At 45.9% G+C, this 17,245-nt stretch overlaps 1 protein-coding gene across 9 annotated transcripts in view; it reads right to left on the reverse strand.

Moving 5' to 3' along the window:
- The window catches only part of HLCS (holocarboxylase synthetase), a 199,786-nt gene that overhangs the window by 174,764 nt on the left and 7,777 nt on the right, over window positions 1-17,245 (reverse strand). For 4 of the 9 annotated variants that reach the window (XM_008519338.2, XM_070597628.1, XM_070597629.1 and 1 more), the window contains exon 2: window positions 7,045-7,182. Coding sequence is in view for 2 of the 9 variants with exons in the window: in XM_070597625.1 (XP_070453726.1) it covers window positions 7,045-7,182; window positions 10,540-10,734 (333 nt within the window). In the remaining 7 variants the exon portion in view is untranslated. Of the gene's footprint in view, window positions 1-7,044; window positions 7,183-10,539; window positions 10,808-17,245 lie in introns of those variants that run through there. The other 5 variants (XM_070597632.1, XM_070597633.1, XM_070597625.1 and 2 more) reach the window with 4 other exon arrangements.

Below are 17,245 nucleotides of genomic sequence, written 5' to 3' on the forward strand. Positions count from 1 at the left end.
GAGAGAGAATGGGAGGTGAACAAGGCAGGGCGAAGGGCAGGAAGCGGCCAGAGAACAATATACGCACGTCCCTGATCAAGTTTCTCCTCTCCGCCTGCTGTTTGCCCACCTACACGCCTTTCCTCTTTCTAGGAACGTGGTCCCCGAGCCACAGACCGTGCAAATGCCTCGGAGCAGCGCCATGTGCTCCGATCAAAGCAGAGCCGCACGGTCACTGATACTCATCCGGGGCTGTTTGCCATCCATCTGTGGGCTAAAAGCAAACAGGGCACTTCCAATTGGCACTTCCAGATAGAAACAAAGGGGTCGAGAAAGAAAGGGGAAGTCAAGCAAAAAGCATACTCCCAAAGATCAAAGCTCAGGAAGCCCTGGTCAGCCCTAAACAAAGGGATTTCCTCCGAAAAGCAGCACACAGAAATCCCTTCCTCAACCACAGCTCTCCACTTGAGATGGCACTGATTACAGCAGGCAGTGATGGATCTGCTCCACTCAACCGAAAGGCACAGGTTAAACCAGCGGGGGTGGCTCCTCTGTGGACTGCCCTTGCCAATGCCGCCCGCAGCATGTGGTGCCCTGGAGCTCTGCAGCAAATGGGGAACAGAAATCTCAACCACCAGTCAAGCGATGGTTCATCTTGTATGTCAATTCGGCTACGCCGTGGTACCCAGATATTTGGCCAAACCTCAGTCCAGATGTGACTATGAAGATATTTTTTAGATGTGATTAACATTTAAATCAGTCAACTTGGGGCAAAGCAAATTATCCTCCATAATGTGGGTGAGCCTCATCTAATCAGCTGAAGGCCTTGTGAGAAAAACTCTGAGGTCCCCCCCCGCCCTGAGGAAAAGGGAATTCTCCCTCCAGACTGCCTTCAGACTCAAGCTGCAACATCTATTCTTCCCTGGGTGTCCAGCCTCCTGGCCTGCCCTGCAGATTTTGGACTTGCCCGCCTCCACAGTAGTGTGAGCCAATTCCTTAAAATAAATTTCTCTTTCTCTCTCTCTCTGTGCAGTGATGTGACTCATGTTTCGGTCAAGAACAGATGGCATGTATGATGGTGGTCCCATAAGATTAGTACCATATAGCCTAGGTGTGTACTAGGCTAGCCCATCTAGGTTTGTGTGGGTACACTCTACGATGTTCGCACAATGATGAAATTGCCTAATGATGCATTTCTCAGAACGTATCCCCATCATTAAGCGACGCATGAGTGCATATATATACATATATATGAATATGTATAAACACACACACGCACACACCTTATTGGTTCTGTCTCTCTGGAGAACCCAGACTAAAACAAGTTACAATCAGTTACCAAGTCAGATGACTGATGTTGCTAATTTTTCTGGCCCTCGTTCTCCTCTTCCAAATCAATTTAATTACGCGTTAGGTTTTCTAAACTTCTAGCAATGAACTGGATGGAGGGCCAGACGCACAGAGATGCGAACAACGTGAACCCACGAGAGTAAAGGGTGGAGCTTATTTTTGATGTTCACTTGTGCTCATGGTCTTTCGGGTTTGGAAAGAGAGAGGATAGAGGAACACCACAAAACTCATTTCCAACCTCGATTACTTAAAAAGATAATATGCCTTCTGGCACTTTTAAGAGAGGGTATTGGAAAATAGAGTGACGGTGTAAAGGACAACACATTCTACAGCAAGCAAGAGCTGAAACGATAAACTCACACAGGTGAAATTTAAAACCGTGACTGACCAGACGCTCAAGGAAAAGGGTGGTCTAGGTATTTTAATTTTCTGAATAACTGAGAGTTAATCCGAAAATAATAAAAAATACCCTTCTTGAACCCTCATACACTGCTGGTGGGAATGTAAACTGGTGCAGCCACTATGGAAAACAGTAATGGAGAGTCCTCAAAAAATTAAAACTAGAACTACCATACGATCCAGCCATCCCACTACTGGGTATTTATCCAAAGAGCTTGAAGTCAGCAATCCCAAAAGTCCTATGCACCCCAATGTTCATTGCAGCATTATTTACAATAGCCAAGACATGGAAGCAACCTAAGTGCCCAGCAACAGACGAATGGATAAAGAAGATGTGGTACATATATACAATGGAATACTACTCAGCTGCAAAACAGAACAAAATCATTCCATTTGCAATAACATGGATGGACCTTGAAGGAATTATGTTAAGTGAAATAAGGCAGCGAGAAGGATAATCTGTGTATGACTCCACTCATATGAGGAATTTAAAATTATGGACTAAGAACAGTTTAGTGGATACCAGGGGAAAGGTGGGGTGGGGGGTGGGCACAAAGGGTGAAGTGGTACACCTGCAACACGAATGATAAACATTTATGTACCACTGAAATGTCACAAGATTATAACCTATCATTAACTCAATAAAAAAAAAATACCCTTCTTGTCATAAACCCTTTTATATTATTTGTGTTCTTTTGATGCCCCATAAGCACCTGAGGCCCACTGTCGAAAGTAACCTATAGTAGCATCCACAATTGTCACTGCCCCTTTACATCCCCAGCACACTGAGAAGATAAGCTGAAGTTTTTGTTGTTGTTGCCTTTGTTGCTGTTTTTGAGGAAGATTAGCCCTGAGCTAACATCTGCCGCCAATCCTCCTGTTTTTGCTGAGAAAGACTGGCCCTGAGCTAATATCCATGCCCAACTTCCTCTACTTTATATGTGGGGCGCCTGTCACCACATGGCTTGGTGAGCAGTCCATAGGTCTGCACCAGGGATCTGAACCGGTGGATCCTGGGCCACCGAAGCGGAACGTGCAAACTTAACCGCTGCGCCACTGGGCTGGCCCCCAGAAAGGTGAAGTTTCAACTGACATCTCAAGTGCTCTGGTTATCCATCGCGGTGCAAAAGCCACCCCCAAATGTCGTGGCTTAAACAACCAATCACTTATTTTGCTCGCAAATCTCAATTTGGGCAGGGACAGCTCAACTCTGCTCCACATGGAATCAGCTAGGCTGGCTCAAGATCCACTTCCAAGACGCTTCCCTCACCCAGCTGGCAAGCTGGAGCTGCCTGTTGGCTGAGAACTCAGCTAGGACTGTCCACCGAGCGCCTCGGTTCTTCTTCACGTGCACCTTGCCAAGGGCAACTTGAGCTTCCCCACATGGGAGCTGGGTTCCAAGAGCTCAGGCAGAAGCTGCAAGATTCCTTGGGATCTATAAGTCTCAGTTCTTACAAGTCCCAGAATGATGTCACTTCTGCCACATCCTACTGGACAAACAAATCAATCTACTGCACTGAGGTTCTGCCGGCTCTCTTACACCTCCCCTCTGCGTGAGAATGGCACATCCCAAGATGGACAGGCCCCTTCAGCCTGGGTCCCCGGGGGGGAAGGACGCACAGAGCAGAGCCCAGAGCAGAGTCACAGCTTGAAAGAACAGCAGCAAGCCTAACGAGCCTACGTGTAACAGGAACAAGAAACATAGATCTGCTGTTAGAAGCCACTGAGACGCTCAGGTTGCCTGTCATTTCAGCAGAGCCGACTAAAACGAAGAGCGAAACTGCATTCCTCACCGAGGCCCCCCCGCCAGCCCCTCCACCAGCCCCTCCTGCTGTATGCTCATCTCCACCAACGATCCACCATCCATCTGAACCCCCTCGGCATCTCCCAAAAAGCTCACACATCTGTCTCCAGCTCACCCTTCCTGCCACCAATACTCTTCAAGGCCACTCTTTCCCCACATGGAATACAAGCTGTTCCAGGCTTGCTTCTCTCCAATCCATTCTCCAATTTGCTTGATTGTGATCTTTCAAAAGCACAAATCTGATCATTCAGCTTTAAAAAGAAAAAGGTGGGCCGGCCTTCTGGCGTAGTGGTTAAGTTTATGCACTCCGCTTTGGCGTCCCAGGGTTCGCAGGTTCAGATCCCAGGGTGTGGACCTATGCACTGCTCATCAGGCTGTGCTGTGGCGGTGTCCCACATACAGAATAGAGGAAGACTGGTACAGATGGTAGCTCAGGGACAATATTCCTTAAGCAAAAAGAGGAAGATTGGCAACAGATGTTAGCTCATGGCCAATCTTCCTCACCAAAAAGAAAAAAGTTTTGGCCTACTGTCCACAGGATAAAACCAAAATTCCTAATCAGTGCATATAAACCTTCTTCAATCTGTGTACTATGTGTATTTGTCATACTATTAAAGAATATTCAATTCTGCTACATAGGAAATAAGAAAAACAGCACGGATGAAACTCATCAGATATAGTAAGTCAGCAATTTCTAAGACACGCTAAAGATAGATGAAATAAACGGAACACACATGTGTTGAACAAAAAAAGGACAGAACAAAAGAGAGTATTACTCCTAGGCAGAAAGTCACGGATAGACCATTAAACCTTAAGTATTAGTCAGACACAAATTGTGCCACCTCCAGATTGACAGTTACGTCATCCCTAAGTCAGCGACCGGTTAGGGCCCCATGTATATTCTGCCTAGAAACATAGATAAAAAGCACAGCTTCGGGGCCGGCCTGGTGGTGCAGCAGTTAAGTACATACGTTCCGCTTTGGTGGCCCGGGGTTTACAGGTTCAGATCCCAGGTGCAGACCTGGCATCACTTGGCAAGCCATGCTGTGGTAGGCGTCCCACATATAAAAAAGTAGAGGAAGATGGGCATGGATGTTAGCTCAGGGCCAGTCTTCCTCAGCAAAAAGAGGAGAATTGGCAGTGGATGTTAGCTCAGGGCTAATCTTCCTCAAAAAAAAAAAAAAAAAGCACAGCTTCTGAGCAGATCACTGGGAAGCCACAGCTCCTCCAGGCGTACTTGTCTCAAGTCTCTCCAACAGAGCCAGTGTGTGCTGGCCACAGGCACCTTCTCTCTGCTGAGACCCATTTAACCTCCACTCTGGTCCTCATAACTACCTCCTCAGCAAGGAGGGCTGACACAGCAGAGAGGTGGGACAGGAGAACACTGCATAGCCCGGGATTCAGGTGCGTGGTCCGTGTATCCCATGGGGACCCCATCCTAACTATTCACCTGGCGCAGAGCTCTCCGCTTGCTTCTTGCCGCGTGTTTTGAATTGATTTAATAAACTGCACGATTTGAGCATCTTCGCTTGGTCTGCGAGGCGCTCTTTTCTGTGGCCGCTGGGACGGCCTGCCTGCTCCCGTTCTTAAAAGCTACCACTGCATCAAGGTCATTTCCCACCCGATACTCCAGCCCCATCTTTCCCCTCTGGCCTTCTGTCGGGCCATACCCCCAACTCACGTTAACGCAGACTCTAATTGTACTAACCACGTGCAAACTCTCTGTGTGCTTCCACACCTGCCTTCTGCAGGGGAAGCCCCTTCCTCCTTCATCTAATTCCTCTCTCCTTTAAAACTCAGATTACTACCTCCCCCTGGAAAGTCCTTCCTAACCTCTCCCCCTCTAGATGAGCTCACTACCACACCACAGTGGGAGAGAAGCTCCTTAAGATGACAGGCACCGTCACCTCTAAACGCATCTTTCATCTCCATGATACACACCTCCAGCCCTAGCACATGATCTGGCAGGTAACAGGCACTCAGTACACCCTGGATGAATGAAATGCCTTGATAGAGTACAAGGAATATAAGTGAGCTTTCCACAACGAAAGAATTGTGTACATTCTTTGGGTAATCAATTCTTACTAAACAGGACTGCTAGTATCACTACAGAAGATACTGAAAATGGAGCTGAATCTGCCATTTATTATGGCACCTAGCAAAATAACTGGAACACAGCAGATATTCAATAAGTATGTGTTAACGAATGAATGACTAAGTGAAAATATGAATACATGAAGGCTATATTTTTTTAAACTGAATTTCTAAGATTCCTAAGATTACTTCTTGTTGGGGACTGTATGATGATCAAAAATGAAAGCCATTTGAGATACCCAAAATACAAAAAGATATAATTTTAAATATCTGTACGAGGGGCTGGCCCCATGGCCGAGTGGTTAAAGTTTGCACACTCGGCTTCAGCAGCCCAGGGTTTCACCAGTTCGAATCCCGGGCACGGACCTAGCAATGCTCATCAGGCCATGCTAAGGTGGTGTCCCACATACCACAACTAGAAGGACTCACAACTAAGATATATACAACTAGGTACTGGGGGGGCTTTGGGGAGAAGAAGGAAAAATAAAATCTTTAAAATAAATAAATAAATAAATAAAAATATCTGTACGAGTTCCACAGTCCTAAAAATGTGAAAGAATATAAGATCTCGTCAAGTTCAAAAGTCTTCCTTATGTATGTATTTTCCATTGAATAACTTAGGATCCTGTTAAACTCAAATGACTTTAGGGTTAGGTGAAAAATACATACATAGATTCAGAAGAGCCCCCACAAAATGCAAACCCCATTGAGCAATCAACTTGAACGGGACCTGCAGACTTAGAGAGAAGACAGCGAGCTATGAGATCAATGCCTTTTTAAGTTTTAAAGACCAACTTATAAAATGGAGTTTGGTGTCATAGCCAGAGAGGTCAAAACACCGGCTCGGGACATCTCCTGCTCCTGGTTACAAGACCCACCAAACTCTCTGATCATAAATAAAATGAGTTAACTGGATACTAGCCATCTTCCTTGGTAGGGCGGCATCTTTCCACCCCAGGAAATTAAGAATAAGTAACTGCCATTAAGCAAGATCTTGATTAAATTTTCCTTAGAACACAAATTAAATGAGATGCTAACTGTGGCAGAGATGTTCGTTATCTCCCCATATCTAGTCTGTCTTTCTCCCTTACAGTAAAAGAACCTCAGGTTTTCACTGAACCTACGGCTGTCCAGCTATGGACCACGTTTCTCAGCCTCCGCTGCAGCTGAAGTGATGGGAGCACAATGTGAGCCATAAACACAAGCCACGGGTAGTTTTAAATTTTCTAGTAGCCATATTCAAGCACGTAAAAAGAAACAGGTGAAAGGAATTTTACTAATATATTTTTTTACCCCAAAATATCCAAAAAGAAATGGAGTCACAAAGGCCCGGAAAGAGCGCTCACAAAAAACAAATTTAGTTTTGATTAACACACCCAGTTTCCTTAGGGTACACAAGTGAAAAACACGTTACTCACGGTTTCTGAAGAGGAGGACGGTCTCTGCAAATTCTCACCTTGCACCCAAATGCTCTCTGTCACAAAAGCTACGTGTTCTGCTTCAAGGATAAATGGAGAAACGAGAAACAGGGCCCATTTGTTCAAGTCATCAATGGACTGGACAGAGGGAAAGAAACAAAATAAAAGGATTCAGTACCACTTCAAACCACAGCTGTCACTCACAGCAACATCCAGATGCCCCTCGTCTGTAATTCCAGGTGCGATCTAAATCAGGTGACAGGATGCGCTCCCAGATACCACGTTAACCCAGCGTTTCTCACTGAGCTGGGACTATTCAAACAGCCGCAACATCCCCTCTATGACTCACGACAGTTTTAACATCTCTAGATATTTGTTACCAAGCAATTAATTGTGAAACGGAGCTTCTCCTCCCCATTCCTTACTGCTTGGAGCATGGAAGAGCTTTCCAAACTACAACTCGGAAGCACATTTAAAGATGAGGGGTTCAGAAGGCCATGCTGGTGGACAGAAGCCTGAGGAGCTGTTCTTCCATTTCCTCTGGTCATTACAGCATCGAGATTGGTTAGTGGATTGGCTATGTCCCTTTATCTCTGCTCTCCTTCCTGAAATCGCTCTAAAATGATGGTTATTTTATTTTTTTTAAGATTTTATTTTTCCTTTTTCTCCCCAAAGCCCCCTGGTACATAACTGTATATCCTAGTTGTGGGTCCTTCTAGTTGTGGCATGTGGGATACCGCCTCAGCATGGCCTAATGAGCCGGTGCCATGTCCATGCTCAGGATCCGAACCAGGGAAACCCTGGGCCACTGAAGTGGAGCGTGCGAACTTAACCACTCAGCCATGGGGCCGGCCTGAAATGGTGGTTATTTTAAAAGGCTTTAACCCACTAAAACCAAGCCACATTCAGAGCAGAAATAGCTGAAATCTAAGGTTGCAGGGGCCAAACCTTATCATCACCACCAAAAAAAGACATTTGGGTCAGGCTGCACGGTGTTGCTGATCGGTTCAAACCCACCCTTGCTGGGAAGATCAAAAGGTCTTTTCAACGGGCCTAATAACCTGGCACATGGTAGATGCTTAATAAACATCTGTTGAAATAATGAATGAATGAAAATTAGGGGAAGAAACAACTCCTCTCCACGGGTAAACATAATTATCAACACAGTAGTTAAAAACAAAAAACAGACTGTCCACTTAAACATAGAAAGCATATATTAAACAAAAAGTTTAAAATTTCCTGTCTGTATAAACCATCTTTAGTTAAACTTATCAATTATTGTGGGACCTTCAATTATATAAACATACACGTTCAGTACTTCCGCATCCAATTTTAGTTATATAAAATACAGACAACAAAGGCCTGCGATTCAGGTCTATAACGTTACTTCAGTCCACGCAGACTGACAACCAGGTACCAACCAACCCAAATCAGCAGCCCCATGATGTTTTAAATTCTAACATAGCAGCAGCTAATCACAAATAAACTGTCAGGCTTTCCAGCTGTAGGCCTTCAACATCAGAGCTTAAATCCAACAACCAGCAAACACTCCTTCACTCACTGAAATGCTGAGCAACTGTTCCAGGTCAAGCTGCTAAGCTCAACAGACCCAGTTCCTATGGAGAAAAAGGAAAAAACTGGAAATACGAACTGTAATCTAAAGGCTATGAGGACACAGAGCACGTGGTCCCCTCTAGTCTGGAGAACACGGGAGAATCTCTGGGAGACAGTGACGTGTGGGCAAAGATCTCGGGTGAGGTACAGTGAACTGTGCAAAGAGCTGGTGCACAGCACCTTACAGAACCCCTAAGAGCCCACGGCGGGTTTGGCCGCAGGCACCGGGCTGGAGCGAAGCATCAGCTGCAGTCAACAGTAGACCCCTCAAGTCATGGGGGCCTTCAAAAGTAAGACTGTCTTCCAAGAAAATTAAAGATAGTTACATCTGGATATTTTTGAACATACAAAATTTCTACTCTAATCTAAACCTGAGAGGCTACGTTTTTAAGGAAATGAATCCAGTTTGGAAACCACTGCAAAGGAAAAATCCACCACTCCATTTTTCCTCATTTTCTTATCTTTCTCAATGAGCGTTCCTGGAAAGAATTAAGGCCGCCTGCCCCCCAGGCTCCATTGTACGTAATGAATGAACAGCTTCCCCCAGCTTCTGGGTAGTACTAGAGATACACTCTCTTAGAACTGAGAAAACAGTTACTCCCTTTCTGTGTGTGATTGCATACTAACAAGGAAGGGTATTTCTGATTTGCTAGCAGCACAGTATAATCCCAGGCCTGAGCAGAACCTCAACAACATATTCAAACAGGAGACAAGATTTTAATTCCCACACCAGCGTTACAGTTTTACACACATAGAAAAATCTCACTTTAATGCTAGAAGCAAGCCAACTTTCCAGAAGGAAGTGGAAAGGGCAGGAAACCAATGGAAAGCCAAACACTTTAAAATCTTAATGAAAACAAGGGCCGCCTCCGAGCCAAGTGCTTAAGTTCACGCGCTATGCTTCAGCAGCCCAGGGTTTCACAGGTTCGATTCCTGGGCGTGGACATGGCACCGCTGGTCAGGCCACGCTGAGGTGGTGTCCCGCATGCCACAACCTGAAGGACCCACAGGTAAAATATACAACTATACAACCATGTACTGGGGGGATTTGGGGAGAAAAAGCAGAAAAAAGGAAAAAAAAGTTTGGCAACAGTTGTTAGCTCCGGTGTCAATCTTAAAATGTCAATGAAAACAATATGAGTGATGGCAATGGAAATTCACGCAAAACTGCTCTGAGAAGTCAGGTCCATTTCCAGTACCTGAATGGAAAGAACTGTCGTTCCCTCTACAGAAAAAGAGCAGAGGTTTTGCAGAGGATAAACGAACGGCCCAAGTCACACAATGGGTGACAGAGCCTGCTAAACTTGAGACACCAGGCCTCGCACTGGCCCAAAAAACAAAGACTGTGCGCAAACCGAAATAAAAAAGATGCAACGACAATCAGTGGGGTGCCCTGGGTGGTAAATGTCCCAACTGAGGAGAGGGGGACAAGGCAGTTTTTGTCCCTCCGGAGACACGTGACAGAAAGCTGAGGATTTAAGTTTCTCTGAATTCAACCAAACTCCAGCCCACAGTGGAGGCAACGATGTCAGGAGAGAGACTCTGGGCGGGCGCTCCTCCGGCGTGCAGGTGCGAATCGCCATCGCCCAGGCACACAGGTCCACGCGTGTTCGCGATACCACGAGCCACGCGGCTACACACTCGCCCCGGCACGACATGGAGAGGCGGCCGCTCTCCGGTCCCCTCCTCCGGCTCCCGTGGGCACCGCGCGCCCGCGGCCCGCACAGCACCGGGCGGAGCGCGGGGTCCCGGCGGGCGCTTCCGGCTCGCACCCCTCCGGGAGGCCGCGCCCCCGCCGGCCCCGCCCCGCCCCGCCCCGCCCCGCCCCGCCCCGCCCGAGCCCCCGCCGCGCCCCCCGCCTCGCGCCCCGCGCCCGCCCACCTGGCTCTCGCCGACGCAGAAGACGCGGCCGCCGCGGCTCAGGCACACGCGGGCGCCCCGGGGCAGCGCGGCCGCGCCGCAGAAGGTGAAGGAGCAGCGCGAGGCGCGCAGCCGCTGCACCGTGGCGCGCACGAGCGCGGCGGGCCGGCGCCCCCAGCGCGCCCACAGGTACAGGTAGCACAGCGTGATGAGCATGGCCGGCCGCCGGCGGCGGGGCGCGGGCCCGGGACGCTCGCACCACCGGCCCCCGGCCCCGCCCCCGCCCGCCCTCCCGAGGCCGGAAGAGGCCGCGCCGCCTGGGAGAGGCCGCCCCAAGGCGGTGATGGAGGGAGACGGGAGGCCGCGCGAGGGGAATCCGGGGGTGATAGCGACGGGAGGCCGCGCGGGCTCGGGTGGGAGGGGGTGATGGAGGGAGACGAGAGATGCTGGGGCTGGTGACACGTTGGGGACCAAGGGGTAGGCTCAGTGGCTGCCTGGCCTGTTTAAGCCAGAGTCCGGCCTCCCTTCCTTGAGGAGTGGGAGGCAGATTGAGGAAGGGGCTGTGTCTATGTCCGTAACGCTAATTAACCAGCACCATACCGGGAGTCAGTGTGCCAGCACACGCAGCCTCTACCCAGTACAGTTGGGAAAATAAGGTGAAGCTGTTTTGATTAGATGATACTAGGCCTTCATGCAAAAAGGATTTTAAGATAAATTACATAAATTCATACAATGCAATAATATAGAGAGAGAGAGAGAGTCATATTTTAACATAAGGGCAGGAAACAAGTTGAAGACAGATCAGCACTAAAAAAGCTGCCTATTCTTGTACATGTGGGCCACCAGTTTTGACGGTGAGCATCCTCAGACCAGTAGAAAAAGGGAGACATCAGTTATGATTCACAGTGTTCTTGTCCCCTAAGAGAAGCATAATTATTCCTCACGCTGACATGAGATTTCTCTCGTGAAACCTCATCTTTTTCAAAGGCAGTATGTAAAGAATAATGCCCTCCACAGCTCTGAAGCAGAGCACAGATTTTCACTGTGAGTGGCATAATGCAGTTAAAGCAATGAGGGACACCACTTCCTAATCTTACTTCATCCAGGGATAGATTTTTAAAGTACCCTGACATTTATGCATCTGCTTTAAGATAGGAGTATAGAAAGCCCACTTCAGAACATCAGACTTCTGCTCAAATGACATAATGAATTCTGCCCATTGCGTATAGCAACCATAGATTTAAAAAGAGAGAGAATCCAAAAAGAAAGAATTGGGCTCAAAAACAAAGTAAGCATCACAGAAAGAGAAGAAAGACCAGAGCGATGAGCAGGGCCGAAGCCATATCCTACACTTCCCTACAGGACATGGCAGTTGGGAAGTGGGTTCCTGCATGGTAACAGGACCTGAAATGGTGTCATTAGAGAAATAAATGAGAGAGTCCGCTCTGAGAGGGACTCTGCCCCGCCATGATAACGTGGGGCTGTAAGTTGGAATTAGTGAAAAAGCTTAGCAAAATGGTAAGGCCTAAGTGTTTTACTGGACAAACACTTGAGATGGCCTTCTTGGAGCCTGCTGAATTACAGCTCTAAGGACCAGTCTCTCCACCCCTGCTAGGTAAGGAGAGGTCATCTCTTTACCTGAAGGTCACAAGCATCTCCAGTTTTTCCAAGTTCCTTAACAGCTTTGCAACCTCACCCTCCCACAGACACCACAACTCCATCTGGCCAGAATGGGAATTTTCCAGGTTTACCCTTAGGTGCTCCAAGATGGCATGGTCTCAGAGGACATCACTGGAAAATGTAGGGGTCAATCTGTCTACCAGTTCTGGGTTATAAGGAATGAGGATCACAGTGGGTCAACATGAATTGAGAAGGGGGTAAGGTGCCTTCCTGACCCTTACATTGAGGAGCACTGACACCATTCACACAGGGAAGGAATACAGGAAGGCAGATAGAAGGGGAGGAGTAAGAGAAGTCAAACGGTCACACAGCAGGCTCTGTTTATGATCCTACCTAAAATGATGAAGAAGGCTCAGGCATGGAACTTAGCTTCATCATCCCCACAGAGCAAAAGAAACGGGGAAGGATGCAAAACTAAGATATGAGGGGATCTTACTGTGTGTGTACCTGCTTCACAGCCTATAGTCCCTCGCGACTCAAAGTCTGGTCCTTGGACCAGCAGCATGGGCGTCACCTGGGAGCTTGCTAGAAATGGAAAATCCCAGGCCCCAACCCAGACCCACTGAATCCAAATCTGCCCTTCAACACAACCCCTAGTTAATTCACAAGCACATTAAGTTTGAGAAGCATGCTAAAGACCACCTGTCATTTCCTGGGTCTGCGCTGCTCCAGAGTCTTAACGAGACTCTTCCAAATTGTTGTGGAGAATAAAACCACAGACTAGGAATTTAAAAGCAGGACTTTGTTAATTATAAGAACGTCAATGCAGAAAGGATGGAGCGGTTACCAGCCAGCCACTGAAGATCACCTCAGTAACCCAGTACCCCATTAAAATCTGACTGGCTGTCTTCAGGAAAAGCCTTCCCAGACCCATAGGCTCCAGTCTCCTACCCTTAAGAGGCATAGCCTGGAAATGATGGTTTGGGGATGAGGCAGGGTGTTAACCAAAAGAATGTCACTCCACTAGAGGAAGCTGTCCGCCCCCCATTAAACGGATGACTGCCCCTCCCCAGGGGGAGCCTTCAGACTGCATTAGCCCTGTCTGAACTCGGAAAGCATTCCGGGCGCCAATCAGTCACGTGGCCAGAGCTGGGGAGGATGGTTTGTTTTTGAAATAAAGAATCCCCGTCTAGTAAGAAGCATTGAGTAGATGCTGAAATTGAAATCACTGTCACTGTAAACTGTTCACATTTAGCAGTTAAAGGACAAACTCTCTGTTTTATAGATAAAAGAAGCTCTTCCCTCCACAACAGTGTTGGAGTGTTAAAAACAAATGACGTTCAGAGACCCCTGGGTCTCAAGAATGACCATCTGTTTGAAAAAGTGCCCTCCAAGAAAATAATTTAAATAGATATTTGACTGAAATTATGAGCTTTTGTTGGTAAAAAATATAAAATGTTAAGAGCTTCTCTTTGAATATGCAATTTTCTGTGATCTGTGTGTTTATTAGCCAGAAAGTGTCAGGGTGATCATCTGTGTATGCAGTTAAAAGTTAAGTGAATTAAGCCATTTTAAACCAATAATCCTTTTTATTATTGGTTTAAACTCAAAAAGAAAAATGCAGTTTTGGACTGATAGAAGCAAGCTATGGGAGAAAGAACAGATTAAAGGTTTGGGCCATGGTCAGGGCCTCAAAGGGAAAAAAGTTGGCATTTTAAATCTTGCTGATTAGCAAATGCGCCGGCCCTATTAAGGTAGGGATCAAATGAACCACCGCTACCCTTGGTCAAAGATTAATTTTGGAATCCCAATTTTTAAAAGTATTTATTCCAGATGGGTAAATTTTGTATTAAAGAATTTTTTTAATTTAATTGCATTTTATTTTTATAAACTTTGGTTATTTTTCTAATATTATTGCTTTGGGACGTTTTATATTTATCAAAAAGACTCTGAGTTCTACACCAGAGTTGTCTATAACTAAAAATACGGATAACGGGCCGGCCTGGTGGCGCAGCAGTTAAGTGTGCACATTTCCCTTCAGCGGCCCGGGGTTCCCTGGTTCGGATCCCAGGTGAGGACATGGCACCTCTTGTCAGGCCATGCTCTGGTAGGCGTCCCATATATAAAGTAGAGGAAAATGGACACAGATGTTAGCTCAGGGCTAGTCTTCCTCAGCAAAAAGAGGAGGATTGGCAGTAGTTAGCTCAGGGCTAATCTTCCTCAAAAAAAAAAAATATGGATAATGGTCAAGGCAAGATGTGAATTTTGACCCAAGAATTAAAAGATGCTTTCACATAAAACCTTCAGAGCCTATATGTAATGTGTCATTATTTCTTCATTATATGGAATGTCAAAATATAGCTAGCTCCCTGCAGTAAAAATAAACATTGACTAGTAGGAGGTCAAGATAATGTTAACTGAGAGAATTGTTTGAATTTATTTACTATAAATCTTGGTATAACAATATGTAACATACTATGTTAAATTTTTAAGAGAATGCTACATATATTTTAAAACAAGATCTAAGTTTTGTTTTTATTTTAAAGATTGGTACCTGAGCTAACATCTGTTGCCAGTCTTCTCTTCTCCTCCTCCCCCACCTCCCCCTCCTCCCCCTCCCCCCTCACTCCCTCCCCCTCCACACACCACTCCCCCCCCCCCCATACATTGTATATTCTAGCTGTTGGTCCTTCTGGTTGTGCTATGTGGGATGCCACCTCAGCATGGCCTGAAGAGCGGTGCCACGTCCACACCCAGGATCTGAACCGGTGAAACCCTGGGCTGCTGAAGCATAGCACACAAACTTAACCACTTGGCCACGAGGCCAGCCCAAGATCTAAGTTTTAAGATAGGATTGAGTATAGTTAAAATGTATTTACCAACTGTGTAAAATGTGTACTTTCTAATATCAGAAATTTAATAATAGGCAGAACCAGTTAGTCTGGCTAGAGATCATACATATATGACTCTTTTAACTATGTTTTAAGTGACAATAGATGGAGGCGCTAGTGATGAAACTTTTACAGAACGTTGTAGACTGAACTGATTTCAAAATGGAATGGCAAGATGGACCCTCCTCCGGTAATTCAGTATCTAAAGGTGGCTGGAGACTGCTTGCTAAATTCTACCACCTTCTAAGAAAACTCTCACCTCTTAGAATAACAGTAGCCTCAAGTTGAAAGCAAAGTGAACCAATGGAACCAAACTCTCCATCAGATGAATATTTGAAGAGCTGGACTGAACAAGATGATGAATTACCACATCCTTCCCGGGACACTAAAAACTAAAGAAACTGTGCAGACAACCTTGATCTCTACTGAGTAGCTCTAATACTCATATTAATATCAATTGTTTTAGAACAATCACACTGTCAAATCAAGCAAAGAGCTATTTTATTAATTATGCAAAATAAAGAGCAGATAAAATTAGGGGATCAAAAGAACTTTAAGTTAGAACACCTTAAACTATTGAAAATAGTTCATGTGAACTCATGTCTTTAAGAGAAAAAGAAAGGCTTTTCTAGTTGTATCCATTGAGATGGCCTCAGAGTAACTTTACCCCAGAATGCGCCATAGTGCTCAGATCCTGGTATGCATGCTATTTTTTCTGTTAAAAAGAACTAGAGATCCTTAGAGAAATGGCCAATTCAGGTGTTAAGGGAGGTACCTGATAAGCCAGGACACCTCATGCTAGAAAGCAGGACAGCTTCCGAGAAAAATAGGGTCGTGTCAAAAGAATACTGGAGCCAACCCAAAGGAACGCGCACTTGCCAAATTAGGACAATCTGAGTACCAAATTGAAATGCATCAAATTTATGAAGAGCCATGAGTCCATGATGACCCACAATAAAAGTTTAAGTATCGTACAAGAAAGTACAATAAAATATGCTGTAGTTGAGTCTTATTATTTGGTTATGTTTGTATAATTGACTCATTTATTATATTGCTGAAGATTAGTAAATTGTAAATTCTCCCTTTAGAAGGCTGTTTCTGACCCAAAGGAGCCCCAGTACAAAGACCTCATAAGCTGTGTGCCACAGCAGAGAGAGCCACAAGACACAACCAGAAGTCAATCGGATCTCGTTTTAAGCTCCTGAAGAGCTGGATGGTCCTAACACTCTGAGACAGTACAAGATGTCATTAGATCCAGAGATCTTAAAAATTAAATACATCTGGAGAATTGATCAGCCTGTCTGGGAGCTGCAGGCTCCTCTGAGCGGGCAGAAATAGGTAATGCTTGGACCCAAATCCCGAGAGGGGCTAACTGAACTTGCTCCTTGAGATTGCACAGTCACTGACGTAATGACAGTAGCTGACAATTCAGCATCTCATTAAAAAACCAGCAAAAATCTCCAAAGATAAATGATCTCAGTCAACTGGGACAGTGACTGTTTTCATTAAGAGCATCCATCTCCTAATCCAATAAAATTTTGAGTTAAGTATAGAAAGGCTTGGAAGAGCCAAAACCATAGATTTATGTTTCTGGATTAATAAAGAATCTATGTGTATTTGGTATTTATACACCTGAAATGTGTCAGAGCATGTGGCTGTTTCAGGGACAGCCTTATAACTGCTTTGAAACAGGTACTTGCTTTTAAGTTGAAATCTTACTGAGTTTCTGAACAGTATAGAAACATCTAAGTGAAGATTAGATTTGCCATACTGCTAAGTTTTATTTGCTAGATTTATAGGAATTGTTTGTTCAGGCAATTGCAGTACCTAAAAAGGAGATTTAATTTGAGAAGGACTTGAGGTCTGGCCCACGTCCTGAATACCCACTGCAGGCAGACCCTGCCCCTCCTCCCTTGTCTGTCTAACGAAGGAGAGCAGTTATGAACTCTGGAAAACCGTATCTATGAATATACAGATATGTATGCGGGGGCGGTATGTCCACAGAGGAGGAGAAAGAACTCAGTTCCTCCATATAAGATACTATTGCATGTGAGGGGCCGGCCCGGTGGCACAGCAGTTAACCCTTCCGCAGCCCAGGGTTCACCGGTTCAGATCCCGGGTGCAGACATGGCACTGCTTGGCAAGCCATGCTGTGGCAGGCGTCCCACGTATAAAGTAGAGGAAGATGGGCACGGATGTTAGCTCAGGGCCAGTCT

The sequence above is a fragment of the Equus przewalskii genome, chromosome 27 (genome assembly GCF_037783145.1).
Source record: "Equus przewalskii isolate Varuska chromosome 27, EquPr2, whole genome shotgun sequence".
Classification (NCBI taxonomy): domain Eukaryota; kingdom Metazoa; phylum Chordata; class Mammalia; order Perissodactyla; family Equidae; genus Equus; species Equus przewalskii.